The sequence below is a fragment of the Poecilia reticulata genome, linkage group LG17 (genome assembly GCF_000633615.1).
Source record: "Poecilia reticulata strain Guanapo linkage group LG17, Guppy_female_1.0+MT, whole genome shotgun sequence".
NCBI classification, from domain to species: Eukaryota; Metazoa; Chordata; class Actinopteri; order Cyprinodontiformes; family Poeciliidae; genus Poecilia; species Poecilia reticulata.
Window position 1 is genome coordinate 26,924,041 of NC_024347.1, and position 17,699 is coordinate 26,941,739.

At 37.5% G+C, this 17,699-nt stretch overlaps 1 protein-coding gene and 1 long non-coding RNA gene across 6 annotated transcripts in view; one reads left to right on the forward strand and one right to left on the reverse strand.

Moving 5' to 3' along the window:
- Positions 1-12,081, reverse strand: part of piezo2b (piezo-type mechanosensitive ion channel component 2b) — a 124,023-nt gene extending 111,942 nt beyond the window's left edge. For 4 of the 5 annotated variants that reach the window (XM_008434600.2, XM_008434601.2, XM_008434602.2 and 1 more), the window contains exon 1: positions 11,462-12,081. In XM_008434600.2, the coding sequence (XP_008432822.1) occupies positions 11,462-11,525 (64 nt within the window). In that variant the 5' untranslated portion in view covers positions 11,526-12,081. The remainder of the gene's footprint in view (positions 1-11,461) is intronic. The other variant, XM_008434597.2, reaches the window with a different exon arrangement.
- LOC108167112 (uncharacterized) lies at positions 11,912-17,259 on the forward strand. Its single transcript, XR_001777517.1, has 3 exons — positions 11,912-12,004; positions 12,100-12,161; positions 16,442-17,259. It is a non-coding gene; the product is annotated as an uncharacterized LOC108167112 (long non-coding RNA).
- Positions 17,260-17,699: the final 440 nt, after the last annotated feature.

Here is a 17,699-nt window from a genome sequence, read left to right on the forward strand (position 1 = left end):
GAAATCCCAGAGAGCGCACTGAAGTGAGATGAGAATTGAGCGAAATTGCGTAGGAAGGCAACGGCCAGGAATTCATTTTGCAATATCAGTTTTTTGAAGATCAATTTGTGGGGCAAAAGTACCTTTAATTTGTTCTTTTTTTTAATAGCTAAGTTAAAGTTACCCTCAAATTGAGAGTGTTCAGCTGGTAAGTCCAAATACGGTTGGTTTATTTGTTTTATTTTGGATAACTACGTGTAATTAAATATATTCATCTCCATTATAAGCATTTATACACAAAAACATGTTCACACTATCAGTTTATTAAGATACAAAACATCAGAAGTGCTGATAATTAGTTTTGGTCTCTGGAAAATAAACAGGATTTTATTTCAAGTCAGAATTCCAACTTTAGGGAATATTCTAGTTTTCAACTGGGAGCTAAAAAAAAAATCCAACTTCCCAGTATAAGGAGAATACGACTCTGGAATTAGCAGAGTGCCAAGTCTGACTGAGAAACAGCTTAGATATACTGAAGTGTACTTAAATTTTCCTCAACCTCAACCACACTGAAAATCCCTCAAGGCCCAAGATTTACACTGCAAAAACACAAAATCTTACCAAGTCATTTTGGTTTAGTTTCCAATAGAAAAAGCTTAGCACACTTGAAATAAGACAAAACTAACTTGCAAGTAGCTTTTCAGCAAGATATAGGAGTAAACTTATTTCAAGTGAACTAAGATATTTGCACTAGAAACTACACCAAAAGTACTTGGTAAGATTTTGTGTTTTTGCAGTGTAACATTTTCGATTCCAATTTTATACCTGAAAATTTTTATTGATTCCCATGAAATCCCATTTTTGAGTCAAACGCTTAGCGAGCCAATGCCAGAAGATTATTTCCCCTCCAAGCGATTCAATTAACAGCTACATAAACCAGTGTGACGATTAAATGGTTTACGGTGTCGCCACGCTGCGCTGACTTCTAAAACAAAAACAAATCATGCATGAAAGCAAATGTTGCATGTTGGCTTTGGATTAAATTAGGACCCCTGCACATTACACTGTACAAACAGAGGCATAAAGGATGTCTTTTTAGTCTCTGTGATGAAAGTTAAAACACTTTAGAGCAAACATGACTTCTAAAACGCATTAATTGATGTATTGATCCTCAATCCACCTCATTTCCTGAGTCCAGCGCCCATCTGTGCCGACTGCAGGTTTTTACCGGTTAAACAGCTCACATCTCCTCATTGAGTGCCAATTAACACTTACAGAATCTACCACACCACATACATATTTTTTTTTCTTCTCCCTGAATGACTCAAGCTGCACACTGGTACAAAATCATGGTTTCAATTACAGGTTAAACCTCAAAGCAAGCAGAAAATATGGCATAAACAGCGACAAGCCTTTGAACATTTTTTAGGTCAGGCGGCGAGGAAGGCAGCACACAGCGACACTGTGTAGCATGTGGACACTCGGTCTGACCTCCTGAAATTCGTCTTTGCCGTTATATCAACAAGCCCGGAGTTTACAACCAAGTCAGCCACACGAGTTATCGTCGAAGTCGAGCCGAACTACTGAAAAATTACACTTAACTGCTGAAAATGGTGCTTTTATTTATCTTTGCGCAGTCAATGGAGCCATTCATTGACATTTGACTTGGCTCCGGCTTTTCCCTTGGTGCCGAAGTAAGTGCACCTCCTGCTTTTCTCCACGCTCAGATACAAGCCGAAGGAAAACTAACAAAAGTTTGATAAATGGCAGGAGGAGGGGTGCAATGTTTTTGCAAGTCGCAAACATCTGCAGATTATCTCCGAGATCGGTTTCAGTTGCGCAAGACGGCATGATATGCCAAACAGAGAAACCACTTAATGATTATTGTTTATCAGATTCCTTTTGTTTCTTTTTTAGAGGCAGGAAGTCAAGATTTTCTAGCTGGAATGCCGGAGGAGGGAGTGAGACACTTTTTTCTTTTGTCCAACAGCCTTCTGTCCTCCACCCTGCACGTTTTTAATAAATGTGGTATTAAACACAACGTCATCGCTGCCCATCTGCTTGTAGTTACAAATGTAAAGATGTTTGCATCCAGTCTGTTTATTGTTTCTGATGGTAGGACTGTATTTAAAGGCCTCGCAGACACTTGACCGCAGCCTTCCTGACCATTTGGCCGTCCGCGCTATGACTCAACATCTGAGGATTTTTACACCGAGTATGAAAATAAACTATCGTTTCTTTCAGACATCAGATTACAGTAAAAAAAATTCCCATTCAATTCTGAATTTTGTCCTGTGGAGTTGAAGCCATTTTTACTGAAACGCAAAACCTAAACACATAAAGATCCAAAGTAAAGTTGCATTTAGAGTCAAGTGTTGTTAGGAGAAGAAGACAACATACATGGATAAAAAAGCACATAAGGTTGGAAGATAAGGTGATCCGGTGCCAGTACAAACTGGGTACGGGGGAGATAACGCAGGAATCTACAAGTAATAAAGAGCATTCCACACCAAACGCTTCATCCACACATAAAACCTGACAGTGACTTTCTTTAAAGTTAAGTTCAAAGAGTTTGGTCCAATCCAAAACCAGAATTTCTTTTTTAATGTAAGCAKTAAAAGACTGAAGAAAAAKAAACAAAAGAAGAAAAACATCTAACATTTGGTGTCAAGAAAAGAAAAAGATGACAAGAGGAAGAAACAAACTAATGAGATAAGAAAGGGAGGTAGGACACAAGGAATGAAGAAAGGAAAGGAAGAAGGGCATACGGTGGAGAGGTGGATAAGTCGAGCACAAGACAGGAAGGGAAAGGAAACAAGGAAGTGTTTAAGGTACGGCTGGACAATAAATCAATATCAATATATATCAGAACAGAAAGATGATCAATATAAAGTAAGAATGCAGATGATAGAATATTACTCCATATATTCACAGAATTCTGATCCAGGACCACATTGCATTCTGGGGGAATTAACTGACTCATTCTTTGGTTGCCTAGCAACTCACTCATTCTTTGGTTGCCTAGCAACGACTTGTTGAGTAACTGCCAGCAGCAGCAGTTTAAGGTTTTGCCACTGTGCCTCATAACTGCTTAAAAAATTAAAAAAAAACAACGTCGTGGAGTGAAAACTGTTTGGCAGCATTTCATATAGTCAAAAAACTAATCAAAAATGATCAATGTTGACTGATTTGGACATACCAATAATAATAATAATAATAAAATAAATAAGTTTTAATAAAAATATCAGTACAAATATGGAAAATTAAAAAAATACTGGGAGAATAGTAATCTTATGGCAATAACCTAATTATTGTTATGAACTAATATGAAATGCTTACAGGTTTTCAGCCATATTCTCCAGCCCTAAATGAAGGTGACACACAAGGAGGTAAGGAAGGACAGAAAGAAAGAAAGTAGGTCAAACAGATGTGAATAAAGTCTGGAAATATATAAATATTTTCACGCTCTTAGTTTTGTTTTCTCACAATAATCCAGACCTGAAGTATACTGAAACCAAATTCAGGACTTTTCCAGACTTTCTCAGACATTTCCATACAGTTTATTATATCAAAATATATATCATTTGGAAAATCCTACCATTCACAAAGTTCAAAATGTACAGGAAGCAATCAAATGTCACATGATGACAACTTAATCTGTGCCTTGCTGGAAAAACAATAACAATTAAATTAATTCTGCTGTAATTAAAAATGTTTCAGAAGATTTAAATACAAAGTTCTTCTAAATCATCTTTTCTTCTATTTAATGAATCCCACTTTATCTCCATCACTGCTGTCTCTTTCTCCGCTTTGTTGAGTTTTCTGCTGAACGTTTGAAGACACGTCCCGCCTCAGATGAGACGTTTGGGGAAAGTGAACGCTCACAATTACGCTTTGCACTCCCGAACTCTGCCGGTAAACGCATAAACAGCGGCCTGTTTGATCAGGAAAACTGTAATTGTGAGACAGAGTGTGTGTTGGCTGAGGCGATTGTGTACACAACAGCGGCGCAGTTTCAATGGAGGTGCTGTCAGACGGCCGACACGAAACACCGACTCTGTAACGTCAGCAGACAGCTCAGTCACTAGCGGATGAAAAGCAGCAGTTTGTTACATACGCTGCACACATGAACGTATACAGAGACGGTAATGAAGGTGTCTGAAGCCATGTGACAGCTGCTGGAGTTTCCTTTTGTTTGTTTATGTAGCGCAGAAAGAAGAATAAATCATATTTACAACGAAAGTTCACTGTAAAAACACAAAGTATTTTTGGTCTAGGTTAGAGCTTGAATGATTAATCGCGATTAACCGATTTTTGAAATAATCGTTAGCTAATTTAGTAATAAATTAACTGCTACAGACTAAAAAAAAAAAAGCAGCATGTTCAGAGCAGTAAGTAACCAAAACGCTAAAGTAAAAATAATCTATAAAAACATGCCACTAAATTCCTCAAGTGACACAGATTTAGCTTCACCCTTTTCAAACATGGAAAAGAAATGCTATGTTATTGCATTTTAGGTAATAAAATGGTTATTTCTTTAGTGAACTTTTTTTTTATGTAGCTATTTCTAATCATTTATTTAGTAATTAAATGAAAATGCTGTAGAATGTGCCAATTTTTTAATCCGATTAATCGATTGTCAGAATATTTGATTGAAAAATTGCTTACTAAAATAATTGTTAGTTGCAGTCCCAGTCTGGTTTCTGTGTACACTTGAAATAAGACAAAACTAAAGTACAAGTAACTTTTCAGGAAGGTATAACAGCTAATTTTAAGCCAATAATTCCTTAATATTGATGAAAAAGTACCAGTTCCACTTGCAGATTATTTCACCCAGTATGTGGGAAAAATGTTTTGGTATAAGTGAAATAATCTGCCAGTGGAACTAGCACATTTTCTAATCATTACTAAGCAATTATTGGCTTATACAAAGTTACTTGCGAGTTAGTTTTATTTCAAGAGTACCACAATACTTGCACTACAAACTTCATCAAAATTAATTGGTACGGTTTTGTGTTTGAAAAAGCTTTCATTTCAATCCTAATCAGCTTTGTCAGATTAGGACGAAGCTCTTCCTTTTTGAGCTCTTTCATGACATTTCCATCATCCTGTCAGTGGCCGGCTCACAGCTGCAGAGCATGACAAGAGCTCATTGGCACTTTGAAGGAAAAAAAACCATGAAATATTAAAGGTATGTTTACGATAAAAGGGAAAGGCAATTCTTCTCTCCCTCACAACCGCATTATTAATTCATACTGTTAAAACGACTTTCCACGAATTAATGGAGACAACGCATGGACCCACAATTGCTTTTGGAAATAAAGGGCACGTCAGCCTGTCAAACGATGCATTACGGCTCCACTGAGTGGGTCTTATCTATAGAAAGCATGCTGTTAGCTTTAAAAGTGCCCCGGCGGCGGTGCACAGACACCGCGCTGGAACCTCAGTGGCAGCTCGGCGCTAATCATTCCTCACTTGTGGCGTACCGCAGGATTACAGCAGTAAGTAAACTGCATTTAAGTTTACTCAGAAGCTACCGTACCGACTGCTTGGCACCCGCAGAAAATGTGTAATATTTTTTTTACTGCAGTAGCAGAATCACGTATTTAACGTTTGAACCTTTAAATTCAAGCCTATTTGTAAAGTGAGCAACGACTAATATAGTCAAGCCTCTCATAATAACCAATTAGTTGCTTAATAAATGAAAGTGAGATTGCTAATTTCCATTCTGAAGGTCATCATATTCCATTTAATTTATGGTTTCAATAGTAATTGCTTATTATTTCCACTGTATTTATTGATTTTGGTTGTTTTATTTTCAGTATTTAAAATGTATTGCAGTTTCAGTGTTAAGTGTTCTTTACAAAATTAGAGTTTATTGGCGATTGAAAGAGTGAACTTGTGCTATTTTGACATTATCAATATATTGCTTGAAAATGGTATCAAAACAACATTATTGTTTATCACAAAGATTTCTGGGGTAATTTATAGTCCAGCAAATGTTGTTTTCATGACAAGTCCAGTTCTAACTAGTATGGTCACATTTATTTACATCGAAGTTGATATCAAACACGTTGCACTGAAATGCTGCACAGCAACAATGATAAAGTGAATGTATAAGAAGACCTTAAATCAGTTAAACAAACATTAAAATGTAGAAAATTTCATAATTTCACGATTTTTCGAAAACCTTTCCACTTCAAGAAATTGACACTATTCAATTTCTTGAATTTTCTGTCATTCAAGAGAATTCTTACTGAAAATCAAGAGAATTATGGACAATCCTGAGCATCCTTTTTATGAAACTGCTTTACAGCAACACTGTTATCAGCTAGAGGCTTCTATAGAGCCGCTGTAACACAGACTGCTACTGGAGATCCTTCCTGCCAGCAGCCATCTGAATACCAGTTACAGCAACATTTAGTTTCCCTTTGAGGTTAATGGGGTATTTTTGAACTGAACTGAAATCTGTCCAAGTCTGGTTTTGGTTCACAACTTGGCACATTATGACAAGAAAATGTGTAATTTGACGTTTTATCAATGCAGGTTGTGGTTAAGTTAGGGGTAAAATTAGGGTTAAGCATCAGGGTTGGGGTTGGTTTGCAGTTTTTCTCAGTCACTTTGGTGCATTTCTCAAAACAACTTGTTCAATCTCCAGATCACACAGCTGAGAATGGAGCCAAAAGCTAATAATGTTCATGAATGTTCACAAAACATTATGCCAAATCAAAAGATAAGCACAACATCAACCTTCCTTCGTGTCCGTCTCAGCCCCATCCGAACACTTCATGGTCATCTTCTGAGCAGGGCAACGATATAAGGGTTTTAATCAGTCAATATCCATAATTATTGATTAGTTTTTTGCCAAACTGGTGACGTGACCTTTCCTGTTTGATTCAGTTTTCACTCCACGCCGTTTCTTTTTTTAAGTGAATATAAGGTGCAGTGGAGAAACGTTAAACTGCTGCTGTGTCAGTTACTCTACATGGTGTTGCTAGATAACCAAAGAGTGAGTGAGTTGCTAGGTAACCAAAGAGTGAGTGAGTTGCTAGGTAACCAAAGAGTGAGTGAGTAGTTAGGTAACCAAAGAGTGAGTGAGTTGCTAGGTAACCAAAGAGTGAGTGAGTTGCTAGGTAACCAAAGAGTGAGTGAGTTAGTTGATGCAACCCAACCTTGCTTAGCTAGCCATGAAAGGCTGAGCATCTAAAGCTTTTCCTCTGCCTACGTCTCCCAGAATGCTTTGCGTTTCTGTGATATTATTGAATATTCTATCAGACGTATTAACTATGATATTGATCACTATTGCCATATATGTTGTTACTGATTCATTGCCCAACTGTTCCTCTGAATGTCTGTTTAAGCTGGGCCAGTTCTTGTTTTTGTTTAGCTTTTTAGTGTCCAAATTCATTACCACCTTTGCAAAACAGAGACATTTTTGTACAGACGTCTTTTCACCTTTCACTTATTAACCACATGCTCACTTTTAGACAAAAGATTAAGGTGTCTTTCCTACATTTTATTGCAAGCACAAACCTGGCAACCTTCCTGGAGTTGTACACATCTTCAGAAACATTCTTTTTATCTCTGTATAAACTTTAAATCCTTGTTTGAACAATTATAAGCTCAGGAAAATAACAAAGCAACCAGAGTGAATCATCGTCCACGTCTGCATAGCAAAGGAGTGAATCAGGCCGAAAGCTTCAATAGTAGCAACAGTAACAAACTTATTATATAATAAAGCAGACTCCTGTACAGTAAACCAGGGGAATGTGAAACAGCAGTGAAAACACTGTCAGTGTCTTGTAAATTTTAATAACAGAATCGCTGTCAGCTGCTTAATTACTAACAACAGCAATGAGAAGCTAACCAACAAAACCACTTTGACAAATTACAGAGATCACTTTGGCTTTTAGAACAGCAGATTAAGTCAGCAGCTTCTGACAACTGTCATTAATTTTGTGCAAAACCTTTTGCAACAAAACACTATAGTGTGATTTTAGCCTTAAATGAGGCGGTTCTAGCCGAGCTCTGCAGGATCGTGCAACCATCAACACTCAGATACCAGTTTTCTTTCTTTTTCTTCCTTCCAGGTGAAGGTTGAAGTGAGCGTCTGCATGCGAGGGCCGCTGGTTTTTGTGGCAGCGCAGTCCGTTTTGGCAGGGGGCGATCGTGAGAGATGACCCTCCAGCATCCTGAGGTCAAACTCAAAAAACGCTCTTAAAAACTGAACTAACTGCACTCATGTGTCCAGAGTGACCCGCGGTGATGCCTCACAGAGCAAGAATAGATGCAACTGAGATGCTAAATTAATGTGCAAATTGGTGATATTTCATGTACTCAGTGGACAGCAACTAAAAAGCCCGTTTTGTAAGGAAAACCCACTGGACTCTGTTTACCGTCACTGACTGGCAAATGAGCGAAGGTAGGTGACAATTAATCACGATTAATCAATTAAGATAACTGTCAACTAACTTAGTAATCAATTAATCATTAACGTAATTAGGCCTGTCTTGATAACAAATTTTCCCAGATGATAAATTGTCTCAGAACTTATTGCGATAAACGATAATGTTGTTTTGAGACAATTTTCAGGTAATATTATAATAATAATGGAAGAATAATGCAAGAACACTTTGTCAAAAACTTTACATTTTGCACCAGGCTGAGACCAGTTTTCGTAGAAATAGAGAGAAAAATAATAAATCAAGCAAATGAAAATCATTGAGTCAGTAAATCATGCGATTAATTGGTTTATTGCTTATTGTGACAGGCCTGATTTAAGTATTCAGTCCAGTAATTAAGGCGGAACTGAAAAAAAATACACATATTTTACATATTTTGTAAATATGTTTTGACCAAAACTCCTCGAATGCTATGTTATTGCATTTTAGGCAATAAAATTCAATAATTTTCATCTTTCAATGTGTTTCTAACATTGTATATTTATAAACTAACAACAGTATTTGAAGTCTATTCTCTGAGTGATGTGATTTAACTTCCTGGTTTTTGTCAGAACGCCAGCAGCAGCGTTCTGGATCTTTTAGACCGACCTGTGAAGACGCTGCTGCTGTAATTGATGCAACTGAAGATAAACTCATGGATGAGTTTCTTAGATCTTTCTGAGACATTAGTCCTCTATTCCTGGAAATGTTCTTCAGGTGATAGAAGGCCGACTTTGTAACTGTCTTTATGTGACTCTGAAGGTTCAGGTCTGATCCCTAGTTTCAAGTTGTAATAACAGAAGCTGCTTATTCTTGATCGTTCCTCTTTAGGTTCAAAAATGATAACCTTGGTTTTGTTTCTGTTCAGCTGGAGAAAGTTATGGCACATCCACACATTAGCGTCTGTTCAGTGCTTGGATGGGTTCAGACACCTGGTGACATCGTAATTAAAGTAAACAAATTACTTTAAAATATTTGGATGTTCAAAATAAACAGATTCGGTCCAGGAGTCTTGTTTTAACGTTAGCTTTATGTATTTTTGATGATTTTCTTGAAACTTTCATTGGTAAAACCCACAGAGGCTCCCAAAACACTGAAGGAGTCTGAACTGAGAGAAAAAACTGTAAAATACGTGGCCACGTTGGTTTAACAGCAGTTTATTTAGTCTTTAAAGGTTTCATAACCAGCGCTGCCAGAGCCATTTTACTGGGACCAAGTGCCCCAGGATATATTTTCAGTGGCCCTGTAAAATTTCTGATCAAATTTCAACAAATTGTTGCGACTTAAACAATAAAGTGTCTAAAAATCTACTATAAAAAATTCCAGACAAGTTTAACTGCTCCGAAAATAAATAGACTACAGATTAGACGTTGCTGTGAAGGCAGCTTTGTTTTAAAATGCAACATTTAGGAAAAGCTGCAAACTGGGACGTCATCAGCCCAATAAACTTTCTATTTCAAGTATAAATGAGAATTTGGTTTCAGAGGAAGATCCAGTTGCATTGAGGAAGACTTGAAGCCAGTGATTTAACACACAAATTCCTTAGAAAAGCCAAAAGGATTTCTCTTTTACTCCCAAACTTTTTTCTGTTTTACACAGTGGTGCCTCCAAGAGGAGGCCATGGGGGGGCCATGGTCCCATCTGGAAAAATGTTGGCCACCACAGGGAACCATGTTCAGGTCACAGAAAAACAAAAAATAAATAAACTAATAAAATTAACATTAAAACCTTATTTATAAATGTCTTTAAATAAATTTTTATTTAAATTCTATAAATTTATGTATTAATTTATTTGGTTCTACATCTTGATTGAAGACATAGATGCATGTTTTCAATATTACATTTTTTTTTCTTGCCGTCTGTCTCTGAAATTGTTAGCAGCTCAGTCTGGACACCCATATGAAGATTTCACTGCTTTTCCACTTCCATGTCCAGTCGGCCATATTTATGCATTAGAATAACTTTCATAACAAAGCAAGGCTGCTATGAAAGCACAATATGAGTAGCGGCAGCATCTTGAGTAGATTCATATTTTTAATGACATCGGACTGTTTACTCAGTTACATTCACTTTAGGAGTATTTTTATTACGCTGTACTTTTTACTTTTACTTGAATAACTTTATTATGAAGTATGTCTACTCTTACTTGAGTAAAATTTCTGGAATTTCTACCTACTGAATGAAAAACAAACATGTTTTAACCAAAAATTTACCAGCCTCAGACACACACCTGCAGCTTTTGTTAAAGTTTCATAAGTTTTTAATGAAAGAAACTAATTTGGAAAAATGTATTTTGTTTATTTTGATATTTTAACAATGACGTTTATATGAATTACTTTCAGTTTGATCTTTAATATACCAAAATTTCCATTAAAATGTATATTTTGGTCCATCTGATTATGTACTTTTTAAATATGAAATCATTGATAATTTGATCAAATACTGAGTACTTGAGTCGCCTTTTTACCAAATACTTTTTTTCTCTTACTCGAGTAATTTCTTGGACGGCTACTTTTTACTCAGAGTTGGGGAGTAACTAGCTACACTTACTCAATTACATACTTGACTAACTTATTTGAAGTATTTCTGCTCTTATTCGAGTAAAATTTAAATTTCTGGATTTTCTACCCACTGAATAAAAAAACAAACATGTTATAATCAAAAATTCACCAAACTCAGACACACCCTTGCAGTTTTTGTTAAAGTTTTATAAGTTTTTTATAGAAAGAAATTGATTTGGAAACATTTTCTGTTACTTATATGAATTATTGCGATTTTCGTCCTTAAAACTCCACTTAATTTCACATTAGAGGTCATGTTTTAAACATGAAATGATTGATTATTTGATCAGTTACTCAATACTTCAGTAGACTTTTTACCAAATCAGGGGGGTTTTTCTCTTCCTTGAGTATTTGTTGGATGGCTACTTTTTTACTTCTGCTTGAGTAAAAGCCTGTTAATTAAAGCAGTGCCACTCTAACTTGAGTACAACCTTTGGGTACTCCAGCCACCTCTGGTGATGCAATAGAGGTTAAACTCACCAGCTGCGAGACAAATGGGCAGCAGCAGCCTAAAGATCAGTCCGCACACCATCTGAGAGGCCATGGCTCCGGGCGGCCCAGGTCCAGGTAAAACAAGCCGGAGTTCGTCCCTCTGTGCTCAGGCTCTCTCTTCTCGCATCCCAGTCTGGTGCGCTCTCTCAGATCCCGGCTGGCTCCTGCGGGCGGCCGCATCGGCTCTCCGCTGCTGCAGACACCTGGACTCCGGCCATTCCACAGGCGGGGAACGAGCGCACTCACCGTGGGTCGCCACAGCAGGGGGTGTCGCCCCTCGCCGATGCCAGCATGGTAGTTTTTCAGAAGCGGAGATGCGCTGAGGTCATGGTGGCGGATTCAGGTGCGCAGACGAGCTGCGCTGCAACGGCGCGCCAAACAACCGGAGAGAGGAGCCAACAAGTCGGCAAGTCCAATTAACCTCCTTTAGAACCGCAAAAAAAACTTTAACTAGACGCCGCAGAAACTACTAACCAGCGTTGTTTTCACTCCCCGGTTCTGGGTGGCTGGGATAAGACGCAGAAACAGCGGGTAAGTCCACATTTGTGTCTGGAGCCCCCCCCCCCCTCCTCACTTACACAAATTTGACTTTCTGACTTCTGCTGTTGACTCTGTTGTCCAACAAGAGGATACAGGACGAGGCAGAGAGGGACAGCCGCGTCAGCCAATCAGAAGTGAGCGCCTGGAGGTATGCCCCGCCCCCTGAGATAATTGGAACCAAGAGGTGGGACCAGAACACGAGCAAAGACCGAAATAAGAAAAGGAAAGGCAACAGCAGAGGAACAATAACGTGGTCTATGGTTTATAACTCTTATTATCCTTTTATGTAGTTATACCAGTTCTTTAATTCAATGAACATCAAGTGAGAACGTTCACTTTATGAGACGTTGATTATCATTAAATTGTACATGTTTTTAAAGAGAAGTAGCGACGTCTACTGGTGGAAAACCAAATTTCACAAAGCAGGACAGAATAGAATAGAATAGAATAGAATAGAATAGAATAGAATAGAATAGAATAGAATAGAATAGAATAGAATAGAATAGAATAGAATAATCCTTTATTGTCTCACAATGGGGAAATTTCTACACAGTAATATTAAAAAAAACACAGAAAGATGGAATATCTCAACATAAATATGTAGTTATAACCCCATTATCCAACTTTTTAATTTACTAAATGTACAAGGGTTGATTTATAATTAACTGTGAACTAATTAAGTTACCTAAATTATAAAAACTGTTGACTTATAATTAACATAGCACGTTTAGTCAGCATGAATATGTTGTTTTTGTATTGGTTTTTTTCTGTTTGTTTTATGATATTCTGTTGTGTAATGTTTTAATATTTTTTGAACATGTTGAAAATGAGAGTTTTTTCTCAATCAACTTGCCTGGTTAGATAAAATAAAAATGTCTAACATTAAAAGACAGACTATCAGTACATAGGGATTTGATTTTTTTTTCAACATTTGTGTCACATTAAACCACAAACTAAAAAAAACAACATATTTAACAAATAAAAGTGTGTAATATAAAGTATTCAGTTCCCTTTATTCTGATACCTCACGTAACTAAATGCCTCCAAAAGTCAAATATTGGGTTAACAAACACAATATTTGTGTTATTATAAAATAAATGCAGCTGTTCTGAAGTTTGTTAGAGAACATTACTGAACAAACTGCATCATTGAGACCAGTCCGGTTTAAAGTTGTGGAGAGGTTTAAAGTGGAGTTTGTTCAAAAATAACATCCCAAGCTTTGAACATCTGACAGGTCAGAGTTCAATCCATCACCGGACCCGCCAGGATACGGCCGTCTACGTAAACAAACAGCCGGGGGAGGAGAATATTAACCAGAGAAGAAGTCAAGTTTATTTATGTATCACATGTCAGCAACCAGGCGGCTGAAAGGGCTTTAAACGATAAGAACATAAATAACATCATAAAAAGAGTAATCACCATCAAATAGGAGCAAAGACTTGAATTAATCCATTTCCAGGTTATTAAGCAACTCTTCAGCCTTGACTAAAAGAAACTAAGTGTTTAGGCAGTTTTTCTATTTTCTGGAAGTTTGTTCCAGATTAGAGGAAGATAAAAAACTGAATGCTGCTGCTTCTCCGTGTTTGGTTCTAGGGATGCAGACCAGAACCAGAACAAGGAGACCAGAGAGGTTCTGGAAGGTTGATACAACACCAGTAGATCTGTAATATATTGTGTTGCTGAGCCATCCAGTGATTTAAACTCTGTTCTCTGAGCTACAGGGAGCCAGTGAAGGTGATGAGCTCTAACTTCCTGGTTTTAGTCAGGACACCAGCAGCAGCGTTCTGGATTCGCTTAGTTAAACYTGTGAAGACACTGCTGCTGTAATCAACATTGTCAAATCTGCCAATAGAACYAGAACTTTTTCATAAATAGTAAGGAATTATTGACTTTAAATAAGCTCCTGTATCTTCCTGAAAAGTTACTTATAGGTTAGTTTTGTCTTATTTCAAGTGTGCTAAAATATTTGCAATAGAAACAAGACCACAAACATTTGGTTAAAGTTTGTGTTTTTGCAGTGAACTGTACCATAGAGTATAAGCACAAGAAGTCTGGAAACTTTTTCAAGGAGCTGCAAGTCTGACTCAGTTGAATCAGTCAAAAACACACCCAGTTTATGGCCTGGTGACAGACACGTTTCATAAGTTAAACTGCTCTAAACTTCCTTTGTTCTCTTTTTTATGGCCACTAATTCACTCAGTAAACTGGAAGAATATAAGCTAAACTTAATCACTGTGATGCAAGTTATGACCTGCAGAGTAGGATGTGTATTGTGGCGAATGCAGATGTTTCCTTTCACAACGCAGAAAACAATTTACCTGCTTTTTTCTCTCTCACACGGCTGCCCTCCCACTACAGGGGGTTTCATTTCCAGTTCTGGAGTTTCCTTCAAAAATATAATAACATCACAACCTTCAAAAATTCCCTCAGCTGGCTCAAGCTATGATTTGGTAAATAAATAGGGAAATAAATCGATGATATTAAGTCTGTCCACCTTGCCTTTACATCTACAAGGAGGGGAAAAGCTTCATCAGGCAAACCTTTGATTATTTAATGTAATCAAGACATAAAGAGATGAAGAAAAATGCAAAAACCTTATTTACAATGGCGTATTAGAGCTAAGGTACATAAGAAAAAGGAGGAGCAAATTTCTGCCAAAAAAAAATCAGAAATTGTAAGAATAATCTAAGAAATTTCACAGAAAAAACTCTGAAATTTCTAAGTATGAAATGTCAAATTTTCTGAAAAAAAAAAAAAACTACAAAACTAAAAGAACATTAGTAAGTCTGAAAAGCTGAAATTTGCTAGAGGAAACCTCAGAAATAATCAGATTAATCTAAGAAATTTCCTAGAATTTTTTTTTGACATTTTTGAATTTCGAAAGTATTGCACAGTGGCGCAGTTGGTAGAGCTGTTGCCTTGCAGCAAGAAGGTTCTGAGTTCAATTCCCAGCCCCAGTCTTTCTGCATGGAGTTTGCATGTTCTCCCTGTGCATGTGTGGGTTTCCTCCCACAGTCCAAAAACATGACTGTCAGGTTATTTGTCTTCTCCAAATTGTCCCTAGGTGTGTGTGTGCATGGTTGTTTGTCCTGTTTGTCTCTGTGTTGCCCTGCGACAGACTGGCGACCTGTCCAGGGTGAACCCTGCCTCTCACCCGGAAAGTTAGCTGGAGATGGGCACCAGCAACCCTCCTGACCCCACTGAAGGACAAGGGTGTAGAGAAAATGGATGGAATTTCAAAAGTTGATTTTTTTTTTAAATTTATTTATTTTGAGATTCAGAAAATGTCCAAAAGTCATAAAATATTAAACTTTTGAAATTCAGAAATGTCCATATTTCTGTCTAGAACATTTCTGAGATTAATCAAAAAACTTTTTCATATCAAATTTTTAACTTCAAATTCAGAAGTTATCTTCTTTTTTTTCTGGAAAATTTCAGATCTCAATGTAAACATTTCTTCTCTCGCAGAAACTCTGAAGTTTTCTGGATAAATTTGTTTCTTATTTTATCCAGGAACTTCCTGAGATCAGTCTCAAATTTTCTGAATTGTTTTGGTGGAAATTTACTCTTTTTTTCTATCTGCAGTGGTCCTAGAACGCCATCAACTTGATTCAAAAATTTGCTTAAAAAATGTTAAAAGTCTAAAGAAAAGCCTTCAAAGATGATCAGAAAAAAACAATTGTAAAAGATCACAAAGTTTGCTTGGAGAAAGAGCTTTTTTAAAGACTTAGTTATGGATTTAGAGCTTTCTGCATCAGCATCGAGCCACAGAAGCTGCAGCACACGACCTTAAAACATCCTGAGTCAGCTGGAGCAGGAAAAGGAAAAGACGGTCGTTTTCCTGTCTGAGCTTTTCATCCCATTGCTCACATCCTCTAACTGTGTTCAGAAAGCCGTGTTCCCTGCGGATCCGGCTGCTATCACCAGGAAAAACCCTCATCAGGACAGAAATGTTTCAGCAAAGGATGCCGCGTCCCGCTGTGGATGTGTTTCCTGTTGTCAGCAACACGTCTCATTACATGTCACACAGCGACATTAAGTAGTAAGCATGTAAAAATATCTAAACTCGCGATGTTTTTCTTCTGGGTTTGTGTTCTTAAGAAACTCCAACATTGAAAATAGACTTAAAGTTGTTTAAAAGAGCTCCAGTGTATTCAGAAGGTTTGTGCTGACTCATTCGGTGTTTACTGGAGATTATTTTTAGACAAACGTTCCTCTTCATTTCAAACCTCTGCTGACAGTGAAGCATTTTATTTGTCTGTTTGATTCTTGCAAATTATTCTGATGCAGAAAATCAAGTCACACWAAAAAAAAAAAGAATAATTAAGTTTTGAGCATTTACTTAAAATATTTTGTCTGTGCACATGAGCAGAATGAATAAATCTTCATGTTGGTTTCTCTGAGAAGGAAGCTGTTTTTTCTCTGCAGTGCAGGAGGAGCAGAGGAGGAGGGCAGTGATGGGAGGAACCCAAAACGATCCCAGCGAACCTCCCTGCGCTTCTGAAAAAGGAAACTCACAGCAGCAAAGGTCCAACTCGTGATGTGATGAATCACCAGAGCGATGATTCGCTTCACAGAAATAAGAAAAGCAAACAGCTAAAAGCAGAAAACCTCTGGCCTGAAGTTGTACTTTTCCCCAGTGATCCAGACCGGCTGGACTTTTTTTTTTGTTTTTAGGTCAATGTGGGAGCAGTCGGAGCCGAAGGCGATCAATAACGCTGCCCCAAAACATGTCAGCCGGTGATTGGCTGGCGCTGTTTGAAGCAGATCTTAAGTAACATCTTGTCTTTGATTCATTATTCATCCAAACCTTGAGAAGAAACGTATCGACAACATCTCTGGGTCAGATGGAGCCTCGGGTCAGGCTGCTCCAGAAGCACCTGCAGCTTAATTCAGGAAATATCATAAAAACAACCAGATTAATGATCCGGTTGAAATGGTTCCAGTGACATTTCTGCTTCACAAACTTTACTGAATCATATTTTTATGACGCTAAGGAGGGTTTTGTCCTGTACTTTGTGTTTCATGTTGTAAAACATTCTAAGGTGGTTTGGCTTGAAAATGAGACCCCAGCCTCATAACTGTGAAATGTTTCTCTCAGAGCTAAACCGAATCACTTGGAGTTGTGCTGTCTGACCTTTGACCTGTCAAAACAAGAAGAGACGTAATAGTTTAATTTTCTGAGACTCAACTTTAGGTTTTCTGGAGCCATAATCATCAAAATTGTGTGTAGTGAGACTATATAATATATCAACTTCACTTTCTGAAATAAAATATTGAACTTTTTCATGATATTTTGATTTTTTTTAGATGTATTTGCACTGTTCCAACTGTATATGACCTACCTGGAAACTACCAGTATAGTAAATTAAATTTAAAGCAAATTAGTGTACTTTCCAGTTTAAAGCATCCATTTTTATTTGCAGTTACATAATACTCAAATGTTTATATTTTCTGTAAGCCATAACCAGAAAGTTCTGGGTTCGATTCCTGGCCCCGGTCTTTCTGCATGGAGTTTGCATGTTCTCCCTGTGCATGTGTGGGTTTTCTCCGGGTACTCCGGTTTCCTCCCACAGTCCAAAAACATGACTGTCAGGTTAATTGGCCTCTCCAAATTGCCCCTAGGTGTGAGTGTGTGTGTGTGTGCATGGTTGTGTGTCCTGTGTGTCTCTGTGTTGCCCTGCAA